Here is a 14,633-nt window from a genome sequence, read left to right on the forward strand (position 1 = left end):
TTCATTTAGCTTCCTGTAGTCGATGCACATGCACCAACCGGTCACTATTCTTGTTGGTATCAGCTCATTCTTCTTATTTGGTACAACAGTGATTCCTCCTTTCTTTGGAACTACTTGTACCGGGCTCACCCAAGGGCTGTCTGAGATGGGGTAGATCACCCCAGCTTGCCATAACTTCAACACTTCCTTCTGGACTACCTCATTCATGGTTGGATTTAACCTTCTTTGTTATTGCCTTGAGGGCTTGTTATCCTCCTTAAGTAGGATCTTGTGCATACACATTGAAGGGCTGATCCCTTTTAGGTCTGTGAGTGTCCAGCCTATAGCATCCTTGTGTTATTTTAGCACTTGGATGAGCTCATCTTCTTACTCCTTGCTCAAGCTTTAGTTGATGATCACTGGGTAGGTGCTGTTGTCAACTATATAGGCATATTTCAAGCTTGGAGGTAGGGTTTTTAGCTCTAGTTTCGGTGCCTCTTCTTCATTATTGTCTTTGTGGTTTGTCATAATTGAACTTTCCATGGTTCCTTCTGGTGGTTCTTCACGTGGTTCTTGTTGCTCCAATTCTATACTTTCTTCATATTGCTCTTCTTCCAAAACTCCTTGGACTATTTGTTCTATGGTGTCCACCATCATGCATTCTCCTATTGCATCCTTGAGATAACTCATTACCTTGAAGACATTGAAGACCATCTTTTCCTCATGTAATCTCAAGACTAGTTTTCCTTTTTGCACATCAATGATGGCTCCAGCAGTAGCTAGGAATGGCCTTCTTAGGATAATTGAAGTGTTTGCCTCTTCTTCTATATCCAGCACAACAAAGTCAATTGGGAAGATGAATTCTCCCACCTTCACCAATAAATCTTCCACCACTCCATATGGAAACTTGAATGTTCTGTCAGCTAGTTGGAGTGACATTCTTGTTAGTTTGGCTTCCTCAATTCTCATCCTTCTCATCATGTTCAAGGACATGAGGTTGATGCTAGCTCCCAAGTCACACAAGGCCTTTTCAATAGTGATATCCCCTATGATGCAGGGGATTTGGAAACTTCCTGGGTCCTTCTTTTTCTGGAGGAGTTTCTTTTGTATGATGGCACTACATTCCTCAATTAGGACTACAGTTTCCTTTTCTCCCCAGTTTCTTTTTCTTGTCATGAGCTCCTTCAGGAACTTTGCGTAGAGGGGAATTTGCTCCAATGCTTCAGCAAACGGTATGTTGATTTGGAGCTTTTTGAAGATTTCCAAAAATCTGGAGAACTGGCTGTCCTTCCTATCCTTCCTTAGCCTTTGTAGGTATGGTGCCTTTGGTACATAAGGCTTCAAGATTGGCTTTGGTGAAAACGAGCTAGGGGCCTCTTCTTTCTTCCTGTTTTCAGGCTTTTCTGTAGCTTCTTCTTCATGGTTTTCTTGGTTTTGGGTGGCTTCTTCTATCATTTCTCCACTTCTAAGTGTGAGGGCCTTGCATTCCCCTCTTGGGTTGGCCATGGTGTCACTTGGAAAAGTGTGTGTAGGCATTGGGATTTGCTTGGATAAGAACCCCACTTGTGCTTCCAGCTTTGAGATTGCTGCACCTTGGTTCTTCAAATTCGACCTGTATTCTTCTTGGTTGGCATCTATCTTCTTTTCAGCTTGTGCTTACCTTTCCAAGAGGGTGGAAATGGCTCCTGTGAGCTGTGATGATAGCTGTGCTATTGTGGCTTTTACTCTCTCAAAGTTACCCGTTATTTCACACGGTTGTGAGGTTGGGGTTAGTGTGTCTTGATGGTGGTGTGTTTGCTGGTTGGAAGGATATGATGTGTGAGGTGGATTGTGGTAAGGTCTGTTGTTATTTGACTAATGGTTGGAGTTGTGATTCTGGTATTGATTGGCTTGGTATGGTTTGTTGTGCTCTTGGTTGTGATTTTGTTGGTTCCCCCACCCAAAATTTGGGTGGTTCTTCCATCCTGGGTTATAAGTCTTAGAGTTATGGTCATATGGTGGTCGAGATAGGTTATGCACATAGTTTGTTTGCTCACATTCAACTTCTGGTTCATTTTCTTCTTGGGGTGGTGCTTGAGCTTGGACAACTGAAACTTTATTGTTTTCCATTTTCTTGGTTAAGGCTGCCAATTGTGCTACAATTGCCTTATTTTGTGCCAACAAGGCATCCATAGAATTGAGTTCCAGCACTTCCTTTTTTTGCCTCTTTCTGAAGCATAGAAGTAGTCATTCTCAGCAACAGTTTCAATGGTATCTATGGCTTCCTCAATGGTCTTCTTCTTGTTGAGTGAACCCCCTGAAGAGTGGTCCACAGGCTTCTTCGATTCATAAGTTAATCCTTCATAGAAAATGTGGAGCTGCACCCACTCATTAAACATATCCGGTGGGCATTTCCTTGTTAGATCTTTGAACCTCTCCCAGGCCTCATAGAGTGTTTCACCAGCCAGCTGTCTGAAGGTTTGCATCTCAGCTCTTAGCCTGTTAATCCTCTGTGGAGGGTAAAATCTCGCTAGAAACGTGTTCACAACATCCTCCCATGTGGTTAGGCTCTTCTTGGGGAAAGATTCTAACCACTTTGTTGCCTTATCTCTGAGTGAGAAAGGGAACAGAAGTAGTTTATAGGTGTCAGAGTGTACACCATTGGATTTTATAGTATCGCATATCCTCAAGAATTTGTTGAGATGTTGATTTGGATCTTCTTGAGCACCTCCTCCATATGAGCAGTTATTCTGGACTAGTGTGATGAGTTGAGATTTCAACTCAAAGTTTTTGGCATGGATTGTTGGCTTGAGGATGCTGTTGCCACAGTTTCCTGGATTTGGGTCGATATAGGAGCCTAAGACTCTCCTCTCTTGCCCAGCTTGATTTCCAGCTCCTCCTCTAACATCTTCGTGCACTTCATCTTCCATGGTGGTTGTTAGATCTTCTTCTACGGATTCTTCTCCAACTATACCCTTGCCTCTAGCCTCCCTCCTATATCTAAGGAAGGTTCTCTCAGGTTCACTATCAAAAGAAGATGAAGTCTTTCCTCTTCTACCTATCATACAGCCAACACACAGCAAGAAAAGAGCAAGTGAAGAAATCTCCGTAGTTAAAATTAGTGATTAGCTTGAGTGATGCAATTAATCAAACAGTTATAAGAGTGAAAGTATAAACAATGAATGGCTAAAGAAATCTCAGAAAGGCAAGATAGAAAAACAAAGATTAGAAAGGAATTTAAAGGTTACACTAGGAATTGAATAAAGAAAAATAAAAAAATGCTGAATCTTACTCTCCAATTGGTTTAATCATTGTCAAATTCAAACCAATCCCCGGCAACGGTGCCATAAAACTTGATGGTCGGAATTCACTACCCTTCCCCAATAATATTGATGAATTCGCTCTTGGCAAGTGCACCAATTATCGTCAAGTATTAACCCACAGTAGAGTGGGATCGTATCCACAGAGATTGGTAGATTTGAGCAATTTTAATCAATTGGTGAATTAGTCAAGCTCAACAGAATAAGTTGTGTGTGCAGAATTATAAATGGAAAAAACATAAATGGCAAAAGAAATAAAAGAAAGAAATAAATTGCAAAAATGGAAATAACAATAATGTAAAGGGGAATGGAATTTTGCAGAATGTAAGTAAAGCTATAAAAGAATGGGAGAGATAAGACTGGGGGAATTCATTGAGATCAGGAGATATTGTCTCTTTGGATTAATTCCAGCTCATATCCTCTTCAATCATGCAACTCATTGACCTCTTGGCAATCATGATTGATTGAGCCCCAATCCCTTGGTGACTCAATCTCTCAGATCTTGATCAATAGCCAATTCCTTGGTCTAATTGCTCATGAAGAGAGATATGCTTGGTCCCTGATTATACCACACATCATCATAGGTCCAGGTAGAGGGAGGATTATATGTCACCATATCCAAACACCAAAACCCAGATTCTACTCAAGTGTGAGAAGGGATTTCTAGCATGGTTTCATGTTTTCTTTTCCAAGGTTCCCATGAAACCCATTTTGCATTCAATCTCTTTTCCAAGTTAATTGAGCACTAAGCATTAAAATCAAAATTCCTTATAGTAAATCAAAGAGAAGATGAAGAGAAGAAGAAATTCACTATCATTAATCCATCAAGTTCAATAGAGCTCCCTCTCTCAGTGAGAGGGAATTTAGCTCCTCATAGCTCAGAGAGAAAGTACAAAAAGATGGAAGAGATGAAGTGTGAAAACTAAAAGTGAAATCCACCAAAACTAAACTCTGTAACTTGCTATCCCCTTTTCCAATACTTCCAAGGGTATTTATACTACTCCTAGATCTAGAAAATAAAAGAAAATTACAAAACTGAAAAGAAAATTACAATTTGGAGGGAAAAGAAACTCAACAAACGTAATCTTCCAGCTGGCATATGACTAGCGCTTCTCTGGCGTGTCACGCTCCTTCTGTTTCTGATTTGGCGTGCCACGCCTCTTCATTCAAGTGGCACGCCGTCCTCTGTTTCGCCCCTGGCATGCCATGCCTTCGAGCCTAAGTGACACGCCCAAGACTTTTTGAAGGGCAAAGTAGCCTGGCGTGCCACGCCTTCGAACCAAAGTGGCATGCCCAAGGCATTTTAAAGGGCAAAGCAACCTAGCGTGCCACGCCTTCAAACCAAAGTGGCATGCCCAAGGTCACTTCCCTTATCTCTATGCTGCTGGAGATTTGTGAGCGTGCCACGCCCTTCTTAAAGCTTCACCCCCTTGCCGGCGTGCCACGCCTCGTCATCCAAGTGGCACGCCTGAGTTCATTGGCTCCTCTTCTACCTCTCTGGAAATACTACCAGTGTGCCACGCCATGAGACTGGCGTGTCACACCCTTCATTTGCTTCTTCTTCTTGCTGGCGTGCCAAGCCTCATCTCCCAAGTGGCACGCCTGAGTTCACTAGCCCTTTAATTACTCTTCTGGAAAACACTACCAGCGTGTCACGGCATGAGACTAGCGTGTTACGCCTGTTATTTGCCACGGTCCCAGAGGTTGTCATGCCACGCCTGGATGTTCAAGTGACACGCTAAAGTGAGATAATTAAGCTGGCGTGCCAGGCCTTCGATACCAAGTAGCACGCCTAGCTTTATTTGGCCTTCTTAGGTGCTGGCGTGCCACGCCTTGTTGCTCAAATGGCACGCCTTAGTGGGACTTCTTGAGCTGGCGTGCCACGCCTTCGATACCAAGTGGCACGCCCAGCTTTTGCATTGTCTCCTTGTTCACTGGCGTGCCACGCCTTGTTGCTCAAGTGGCACGCCCATTCAATTGTGGGTCTTATGAGCTTGGCATGCCACTCCTTGGTCTTCAAGTGGCACGCCCAAGTGAACTCTGGGGCTGGCGTGCCACACCTTCAACACAAAGTGGCACGCCATAGTGATGGCTCTTCTAGTAACGAGCTCACGTGCCACGCCCTGCTGTTGGCGTGCCACGCCCCTTTGATGGTGTTCAATTTTGCTCTCCGAAATGTTGTACCAGCGTGCCACGCCCAACTTCTAGCGTGCCACGCCAACACATTTTTGTGGCGTTTGCTCCAAGTGGCACGCCTACTTCACACGCCCCACTTGTTTTGTTGTTTTCTTTCCCATTTTTGATGTCTTCTCCACCTGAAATCCAGCACAAACTCATTTCAAAGCAATATATTATGATATTCATCAATTAAGGCACGAATTGCAATGATCAAATGAGATTATGCCTCTTTTATGGTCTTTTTTATGCAAGAAAAATGGTAGATGACATAAGTCATTAGTAGCCATTGACAACGGTGATCCACCAACATAAAGCTTGCCATAGAAGGAGCCAGGCGTGTTTGAAGAAGAAGGCAGTAGGAAAGCAGAAACTCAGAGGGTAGAGCATCTCCGAAACCTCAACCTGTTCTCCATTACTACATAACAAGTATTATTTATTTCATGTTCTTTTACTATTTAAAAATAAAACTAAGAATTACTATTGATATCCTGACTAAGAGTTATAAGATAACCATAGATTGCTTCAAGCCGACAATCTCTGTAGGATCGACCCTTACTCACGTAAGGTATTACTTGGACGACCCAGTGCACTTGCTGGTTAGTTGTATGAGTTGTGAAAAGTGTGATTTACAAATTCGTGCATCAGGCTATCAGAAATAGGATAAATAATCCCAGCATCTAGTAACTTAGTGACCCCTTTCTACACCACCTCCTTCATGGGTGGGTTCAGCCGCCTCTATGGTTGAACCACTGGCTTGGCATTATCCTCCAATAGGATCTTGTGCATGCATCTGGCTGGGCTAATGCCCTTAAGATCACTTATGGACCACCCAAGAGTTGCCTTGTGTGTCCTTAGCACCTAGATCAGTGCTTTCTCTTCCTGTGGCTCTAAAGCAGAGATTATGATTACCAGAAAAGTGTCATCTTCTCCCAGAAAAGCATATTTCAGGGATGGGGGTAGTGGTTTGAGCTCATGTTTAGGATGTTTCTCCTCTTCCTGAGGAGTTTCCAGAGGTTCTTCTATTTCCTCTGGTTCCTCCAGATCAGGCTGAACATCTTTAAAAATGTCCTCTAGCTCTAATTCGAGACTCTTATGCATTCTTTTGATGTGTCTAGATGCTGCATAGCTTTGACAGCATTCAACTTAAACTCATCCTCATTGACTCTCAGGGTCACTTCCCTTTTTTGCACATCAATGAGAGTTCATCTAGTTGCTAGGAAAGGTCTTCCTAGAATGAGAGTTGCACTCTTGTGCTCTTCCATTTCCAGTACTATAAAGTTGGTGGGAAAGGCGAATGGTCCAACCTTGACAATCATGTCTTCAATTACGCCTGATGGCATTTTAATAGAGCCATCAACAAGTTGGAAACATATCCGACTTGGTTTGACTTCTTCAGTCAAACCAAGCCTTCTGATAGTGGATGCAGGTATCAGGTTGATACTCGCCCCAAGATCACATAGAGCTGTCTTGGTACAAGCACGCTTTAATGTGCATGGTATCATAAAACTTCTGGGATCTTTAAACTTCTCTGGTAAGCTTGTCAGAATGACTGCACTACATTCTTTAGTGAGAAAAATTTTTCCAGTTTCTCTCCAACCCTTCTTATGACATAAGATCTCTTTCATGAACTTAGCATAAGAGGGTATTTGCTCAAGTTCCTCTGTAAATGGAATCTTTATTTCAAGAGTTCTGAGATAGTCTATAAAGCGGGCAAATTGTTTATCCTGTTTCGCTTGGTGGAGTTTCTGAGGATAAGGCATCTTGGATTTATATTCTTCAACCTACAGAAGTGGTTGGAGAAGCGTGCTTAGGAGGTGTTCTGAGGTTTACCTGAAACTAGAGGTCGATCTCGAACGAGATCTTCTATGCTGGTCGGGGCTGCGGAGTCCAATCTGATGATCGTGGTAGGAGTCACTGTGTTCGACTCATTGGACTTGGTGATGATGCTGATCCTTCGTCCCCGGAGGGTGGAAGGTACCTGCAAGGAACTCCGATGCTTAAGTTAGCAAGGGTATTAAGCAGGTATTGAGTAGAATCAGAGTACTAGTTATACGTGGGTGCTCCAGTGTATTTATAATAGCGTAGAATGACCTTTAGATAAGATAAGTTAGTTATCTTATCTTATCTTTATCTTATCTTCAAGTGAGGTCATCTTATCTTCAAGGAAACCGCCTTTATCTCTATGGGCTTGGGCTGCCTTTGGATTTGGGACGTGTTCCTCTATTTGGGCCCTTTGTTTGGGCTTTCCTGTGACTTGGCCGAGCTCTTTGAGAAGGGTTTGGGTTGTCCTGACCTGAAGAGGTCGGTCGCTTTGTCAGTAGAACATCCCAGGTCGAACAGCTCGACCCGAGTATGAACAGTACCCCTGCTCGAGCTCGGTCTTCTCTTTGACGTCGAATCTTTAGTTTTAGGACTTCGATCCTTCTTTGGTGAAGCCGAACTCGAGCATTTTGTCAATTTCTTTTTGTAGAGTTCTCCTTCTTTTGAATGCGAAACGTTTCTGTTTTGTTTCCTCTGAAAGCGTGCGCTTCTGCGTTTAGTGCCCTAGCCTTGGAATGTGCGAGGGTTTTAATGCCCTCATTAATTGGTTATAATGCCCCGTTTCTCTTGGTTTCCTTTATTCAAATTTTGTATCCAAGAGACGATTTTCCTTTCCCTGTAACTTCTCTTCTTTTTCGCCGTTTCCTGTCCTGTATTTCTCTTTTTCTGTCTTGTGACGCTTTGGCATTCGCTTGGTGCTTCCGCTTTGTGGTCGAATCTCCGCTGCTCCTTTTCAAAGTTTTCTTCCTTCTTCCAGGTTGGCTTTGCTTTTCTCTTCACCTTTTTATTTCTGCTACTTTTATTTTTGATTTCTTTGATGACGCTCTAATTTTGTATGTTTGGAAAGTTTGAACCTTTTTCTTGTTTATGTGCTTGGTTTATTGCTGTGATGCCTGTTTCCTAGTCTTCTTTCGTCCTTATGTATGCTTTGGGTGATTTTCCTGGTTCTGGCTTCCTTTTAGGGTTGATTTCCGTACTGCTGTTTCGAAAAAGGTTGCTCCTTTGATAACTTGTTTGTTTCGTTGATGATTTTGCTATACTGGTTGATGACTGCTCTTCAATAGAGATGATGATTTTTTATGACTTTCTTTTGACTTTTGTTGGGATGTGAAAAGATGTAGGCTTTGTTGGCTTCCATGAATCTTCTTTCTGCCTCCAAAGGATGCCCCTGGAACCTTTTGGGTTGGGTCCTGGGGTTTCCTTTTCTTGCTCTTCCTGGTTTTTCTGTCACCTGTATGCTTTAGTTTTATGAGTTGCCTCCGTTTGTTGCCTCCGTTTATGCCCGAGTTGTTCAATTAGTGTTCGAGGTGTTTTTTAAGTAATCCAATCTTCTTTTCTTCTTGTAGGACTAGTTAACCATGTCTTCTCGTAAAAATATTGTCGAGGCATCTTCTAAAGTTCCCGAGGGAATGTCTGACTGGTTGGACTCCCTTGTGCTGTTATGTGTATCTCTGGCTAATTCGGAGTTCTGTGCGGCACTTAGAAAACACCATCGAATATGTAGTAGTGAGAATCAAGAATGCAATTATGAGTTGGTGGCACCTGACTCTGATGACCGGGTCTGCTTTCCTACTTTGACCCAGGGGGATCGTCCTTTCTTCTATGCATATGATTTCTTTTTTAGCCAGATGGATATTACTCTTCCTTTTTCTTCCTTTGAGACCGAGTTGTTGTGGTCTTGTAACGTGGCCCCATCTCAGCTTCATCCGAATTCTTGGGATTTTATTAAGATTTTTCAGATGGTTTGTCATGAATTCGGCATTAAGCCCTCTTTGACTCTTTTTCTGTATTTGTTTGGGTTGACCAAACCTGGGACTACCAAAAAGAAAGCTTCTTGGATTTCTTTTAGGTCGGCCTAGGGGCATAAAGTCTTCTCCATGTATGATGAGTCTTTCCGCGATTTTAAGAATTACTTTTTCAAGATCCGAGTTGTTGAAGGAGCTCGCCCTTTCTTTCTGGATGAGAATGACGAGCTGATGAGCGGATAATTTATACGCTTTTTAGCATTATTTTTAGGTAGTTGTCAGTAAGTTCAAGCTACTTTTAGGGATGTTTTCATTAGTTTTTATGTTAAATTCACATTTTTGGACTTTACTATGAATTTGTGTGATTTTCTGTGATTTCAGGTAATTTCTGGCTGAAATTGAGGGACTTGAGCAAAACTCTGAAAAAGGCTGACAAAAGGACTGCTGATGCTGTTGGAATCTGACCTCCCTGCACTCGAAATGAATTTTCTGGAGCTACAGAACACCAATTGGCGCGCTCTCAACGGCGTTGGAAATTACACATCCAGAGCTTTCCAGCAATATATAATAGTCCATACTTGATTCGGAAATTGACGACGTAACTTGGCGTTGAACGCCAAGTACATGCTGCTGTCTGTAGTTAAACGCCAGAAAAACGTCATGATCCGGAGTTGAACGCCCAAAACACGTTATAACTTGGAGTTCAACTCCAAGAAAAGCCTCAGCTCGTGGATAGATTAAGCTCAGCCAAAGCATACACCAAGTGGGCCCCGGAAGTGGATTTATGCATCAATTACTTACTCATGTAAACCCTAGTAGCTAGTCTAGTATAAATAGGATAAGTTACTATTGTATTAGACATCTTTTGACAGTTTAATCTTTGGCTTTGAAGTCTTTGATAATTCGGTCTCTTGATCACTCAGGGGGCTGGCCATTCGGCCATGCCTGAACCTTTTACTTATGTATTTTCAACAGTGGAGTTAAACCAATTTAATCTGCCTAACTGAGATTTACAAGGTGACCATAGCTTGCTTCATACCAACAATCTCTGTGGGATCGACCCTTACTCACGTAAGGTATTACTTGGACGACCCAGTACACTTGCTGGTTTGTTGAACGGAGTTGTGTCCACACATAAGTGCCATAATAATGATTCCATACAACAAAAAAAAAATACTTCATTGATGTGATCACAATTTCGTCCACCAAGTTTTTGGCGCCGTTGCCGGGGATTGTTCGAGTATGGACAACTGACGGTTCATCTTGTTGCTCAGATTAGGTAATTTTCTTTTCAAAAATCTTTTTCAAAATTTTTCTTTTCTTTTTCGTTTTTCTAACCATGTTTTTCGAAAAAAATTAAAATAAAAATACAAAAAAATTAGAACATCATAAAAATAAAAAAAAAATTTGTGTTTCTTGTTCGAGTCTTGTGTTAATTTTTAAGTTTGGTGTCAATTGCATGCTTTTAAAATTTTTCTTGCATTTTTTCGAAAATCTTATGCATTCATAGTGTTCTTCATGATCTTCAAGTTGTTCTTGACAAGTCTTCTTGTTTGATCTTGATGACTTCTTGTTTTGTGTTGTTTGTTGTTTTTCATGTGCACTTTTGCATTCATATTTTCCATGCATTAAAGATTTCTAAGTTTGGTGTCTTGCATGTTTTCTTTGCATAAAAAATTTTTCAAAATTATGTTCTTGATGTTCATCATGATCTTCAAAATGTTCTTGGTGTTCATCTTAACATTCATAGTGTTCTTGCATGCATTATGTGTTTGATCCAAAATTTTCATATTTTGGGTCATTTTTATGTTTTTCTCTCTCATCTTTAAAATTTTAAAAATCAAAAAAATATCTTTTCCTTATTTCCCTCCAATTTTTCAAAAATTTGAGTTGACTTAGTCAAAAATTTTCAAAAATTAGTTGTTTCTTACAAGTCAAGTCAAATTTTCAATTTTAAAAAAAAAATCTTATCTTTTCAAAATCTTTTTCAAAAATTATATCTTTTTCATTTTTTCTATTTTTTGAAAATTCCAAAAATCTTTTTCAAAATATTTTCAAAATCTTTTTCCTATCTTTACATCTAATTTTCGAAAATTAGCTAACAATTAATGTGTTGGTTCAAAAATTTGAAGTTTGTTACTTGCTTGTTAAGCAAGGTTCAATCTTTAAATTCTGGAATCTTATCTTGTAGTTTCTTGTTAGTTAAGTCTTTTTAAAAATTAAATATTTCTCAACAAATCTTTTATCTTTTATCTCATCTTTTTCAAAAATTTTATCTTTTTCAAAATTTGATTTCAAAATATCTTATCTAACTTCTTATCTTCTTATCTTTTTAAAATTTGATTTTAATTTCTTTTTCAACTAACTCTTTAACTTTTTGTTTGTTTCTTATCTTTTTCAAAACCACCTAACTACTTTTCCCTCTCTAATTTTTGAAAATATCTCATCTCTTTTTCAAAAATTCTTTTTGTTTTAATTTTTAATTTTAAACTTATCTTATCTTTAATTTTCGAAAATTACTAACCCCTTTTTCAAAATTGTTTTCGAAATTCTCCCTCTCTTTTCTTATTCTATTTATTTATTTAATTACTAACATTTCTCTTCACTCCTCTCCACCTAATAACCGAATCCCCTCATCTTCATTATTCACTTTTCTTTTCTTTTCTACTAACATAAAGGAGTCTCTATACTGTGACATAGAGGATTCCTCTTTCTTTTCTTGTTTTCTTCTCTTTCATATGAGCAGGAGCAAGAATAAAGGCACTCTTGTTGAAATTGATCCAGAACCTGAAAGGACTCTGAAGAGAAAATTAAGAGAAGCTAAGTTACAGCAATCTAAAGGTAACCTTTCAGAAATATTAGAACAAGAGAAGGAGATGGCAGCCGAAAATAATAATAATGCAAGGAGAATGCTTGGTGACTTCACAAAGCCAACGTCCAAGTTTGATGGAAGAAGCATATCCATTCCTGCCATTGGAGCCAATAACTTTGAGCTGAAACCTTAGCTAGTTGCTTTAATGCAACAAAACTGCAAGTTTTATGGACTTCCATCTGAAGATTCTTATCAGTTTTTAACTGAGTTCTTGCAGATCTGTGAGACTCTAAAGACGAATGGAGTTAATCCTGAAGTCTACAGACTCATGCTTTTCCCTTTTGCTGTAAGAGACAGAGCTAGAATATGGTTGGATTCACAACCCAAGGATAGCCTGGACTCCTGGGATAAGCTAGTCACTGCCTTCCAGGATAAATTTTTTCGTCCTCAAAAGCTGAGCAAGCTGAGAGTGGATGTTCAGACCTTCAAGCAAAAAGATGGTGAATCCCTCTATGAAGCTTGGGAGAGATACAAGCAGCTGACTAAAAGATGTCCATATGACATGTTTTCAGAATGGACCATATTAGATATATTCTATTATGGTCTATCTGAATTTTCGAAAATGTCATTGGACCATTCTGCAGGTGGATCTATTCACCTAAAGAAAATGCCTGAAGAGGCTCAAGAACTCATTGACATGGTTGCAAACGACCAATTCATGTACACTTCTGAGAGGAATTCCGTGAATAATGGGATACCTCAGAAGAAAAGAGTTCTTGAAATTGATGCTCTGAATGCCATATTGGCTCAGAACAAAGTGTTGACTCAGCAGGTCAACATGATCTCTCAAAGTCTGAATGGATGGCAACATGCATCCAACAGTACTAAAGAGGCAGCTTCTGAAGAAGCTTATGATCCTGAGAACCCTGCCATGGCAGAGGTTAATTACATGGGTGAACCTTATGGGAACACCTATAACTCATCATAGAGAAATCATCCAAATTTCTCATGGAAGGATCAACAAAAGCCTCAACAAGGCTTTAACAATGGTGGACGCAATAGGCTGAGCAATAGCAAGCCATATCCATCATCTTCTCAGCATCAGACAGAGAATTCTGAACAAAACACTTCTAATTTAGCCAATCTAGTTTCTGATCTGTCAAAGGCCACTTTCAGTTTCATGAGTGAAACAAGGTCCTCCATTAGAAATCTGGAGGCACAAGTGGGCCAGTTGAGTAAGAAAGTCATTGAAACTCCTCCCAGTATTCTCCCAAGTAATACAGAAGAGAATCCAAAAGGAGAGTGCAAGGCCATTGATGTGATCAATGTGGCCGAATGCACAAGGGAGGAGGAGGACGAAAATCCTAGTGAGGAAGACCTCCCGGGACGTCCTTCAAGCAAGAAGGAGTCTCCTATTAAGGATCCAAAGGAATCTGAGGCTCATACAGAGACTATAGAGATTCCATTAAATCTCCTTCTGCCATTCATGAGCTCTGAAGACTATTCTTCCTCTAAAGAGGATGAAGATGTGACTGGAGAACAAGTTGCTCAATATTTAGGAGCTATCATGAAGCTGAATGCCAAGTTGTTTGGTAATGAGACTTGGGAAAGTGAACCTCCCTTGCTCATTAATGAACTAGATACCTGGATTCAGAAAACTCTACCTCAAAAGAAACAAGATCTTGGCAAGTTTTTAATACCTTGTACCATAGGCACCATGACCTTTGAAAAGGCTCTATGTGATATGGGGTCAGGGATAAATCTTTTGCCACTCTCTGTAATGGAGAAGCTGGGAATCATTAAGGTACAACCTGCCTTGTTCTCATTACAATTGGCAGACAAGTCATTGAGACAAGCTTATAGAATAGTGGAGGACGTGTTAGTAAAGGTTGAAGGCCTTTACATCCCTGCTGATTTCATGATCTTAGACACTAGGAAGGAAGAGGATGAATGCATCATCCTTGGAAGACCTTTCCTAGCCACAGCATAAGTTGTGATAGATGTCAACAGAGGTGAATTAGTCCTTCAATTGAATGGGAACTACCTTGTGTTTAAGGCACATGGCCATCCCTCTGTGACAAAAGAGAGTAAGCATGAAGAGCTTCTCTCAGTTCAGAGTCAAGAAGAGCCACCACAGTCAAACTCTAAGTTTGGTGTTGTGAGGCCACAACCAAACTCTAAGTTTGATGTTAAGATCCCATATCCAAACTCTAAGTTTGGTGTTGGGACTATACAACATTGACCTGATCACCTTTGTGGCTCCATGAGAGCCACTGTCAAGCTATTGACATTAAAGAAGCGCTTGTTGGGAGGCAACCCAATTTTATTTATCTAATTTTTATTTTATTGTTATTTTATGTTTTATTAGGTACATGATCATGTGGAGTCATGAAAAAAATCATAAAAATTAAAAACAGAATCAAAAACAGCAGAAAAAAATTCGCACCCTGGAGGAAGCACAGGTTGGCGTTCAACGCCAGTAAGATGCATTTGGCCGGCGTTCAACGCCAGAACAGAGCATCATTCTGGCGCTGAATGCCAGAAACAAGCAACATTCTGGCACTGAACGCCAGGAATGTG

At 40.4% G+C, this 14,633-nt stretch overlaps 1 protein-coding gene and 1 non-coding gene across 2 annotated transcripts; both read right to left on the bottom strand.

Annotated features, from left to right (window-relative positions):
* Positions 1 to 384: 384 nt before the first annotated feature.
* Positions 385 to 1,485, bottom strand: LOC110281584 (uncharacterized). The gene has a single exon (XM_021143948.1). It carries the CDS (start codon positions 1,483 to 1,485, stop codon positions 385 to 387), a length of 1,101 nt encoding a protein of 366 aa, XP_020999607.1.
* Positions 1,486 to 12,513: 11,028 nt separating this feature from the next.
* LOC127748244 (small nucleolar RNA R71) lies at positions 12,514 to 12,617 on the bottom strand. Its single transcript, XR_008010186.1, has one exon. It is a non-coding gene; the product is annotated as a small nucleolar RNA R71 (small nucleolar RNA).
* Between the last annotated feature and the right edge of the window lie 2,016 nt (positions 12,618 to 14,633).

The sequence above is a fragment of the Arachis duranensis genome, chromosome 5, assembly GCF_000817695.3.
Source record: "Arachis duranensis cultivar V14167 chromosome 5, aradu.V14167.gnm2.J7QH, whole genome shotgun sequence".
In the NCBI taxonomy this organism is placed as follows: Eukaryota; Viridiplantae; Streptophyta; class Magnoliopsida; order Fabales; family Fabaceae; genus Arachis; species Arachis duranensis.

Coding starts and splice junctions, on each gene's coding strand:
- LOC110281584 (XM_021143948.1), bottom strand. CDS start 1,485: ATGGCCAACCCAAGAGGGGAATGCAAGGCCCTCACACTTAGAAGTGGA.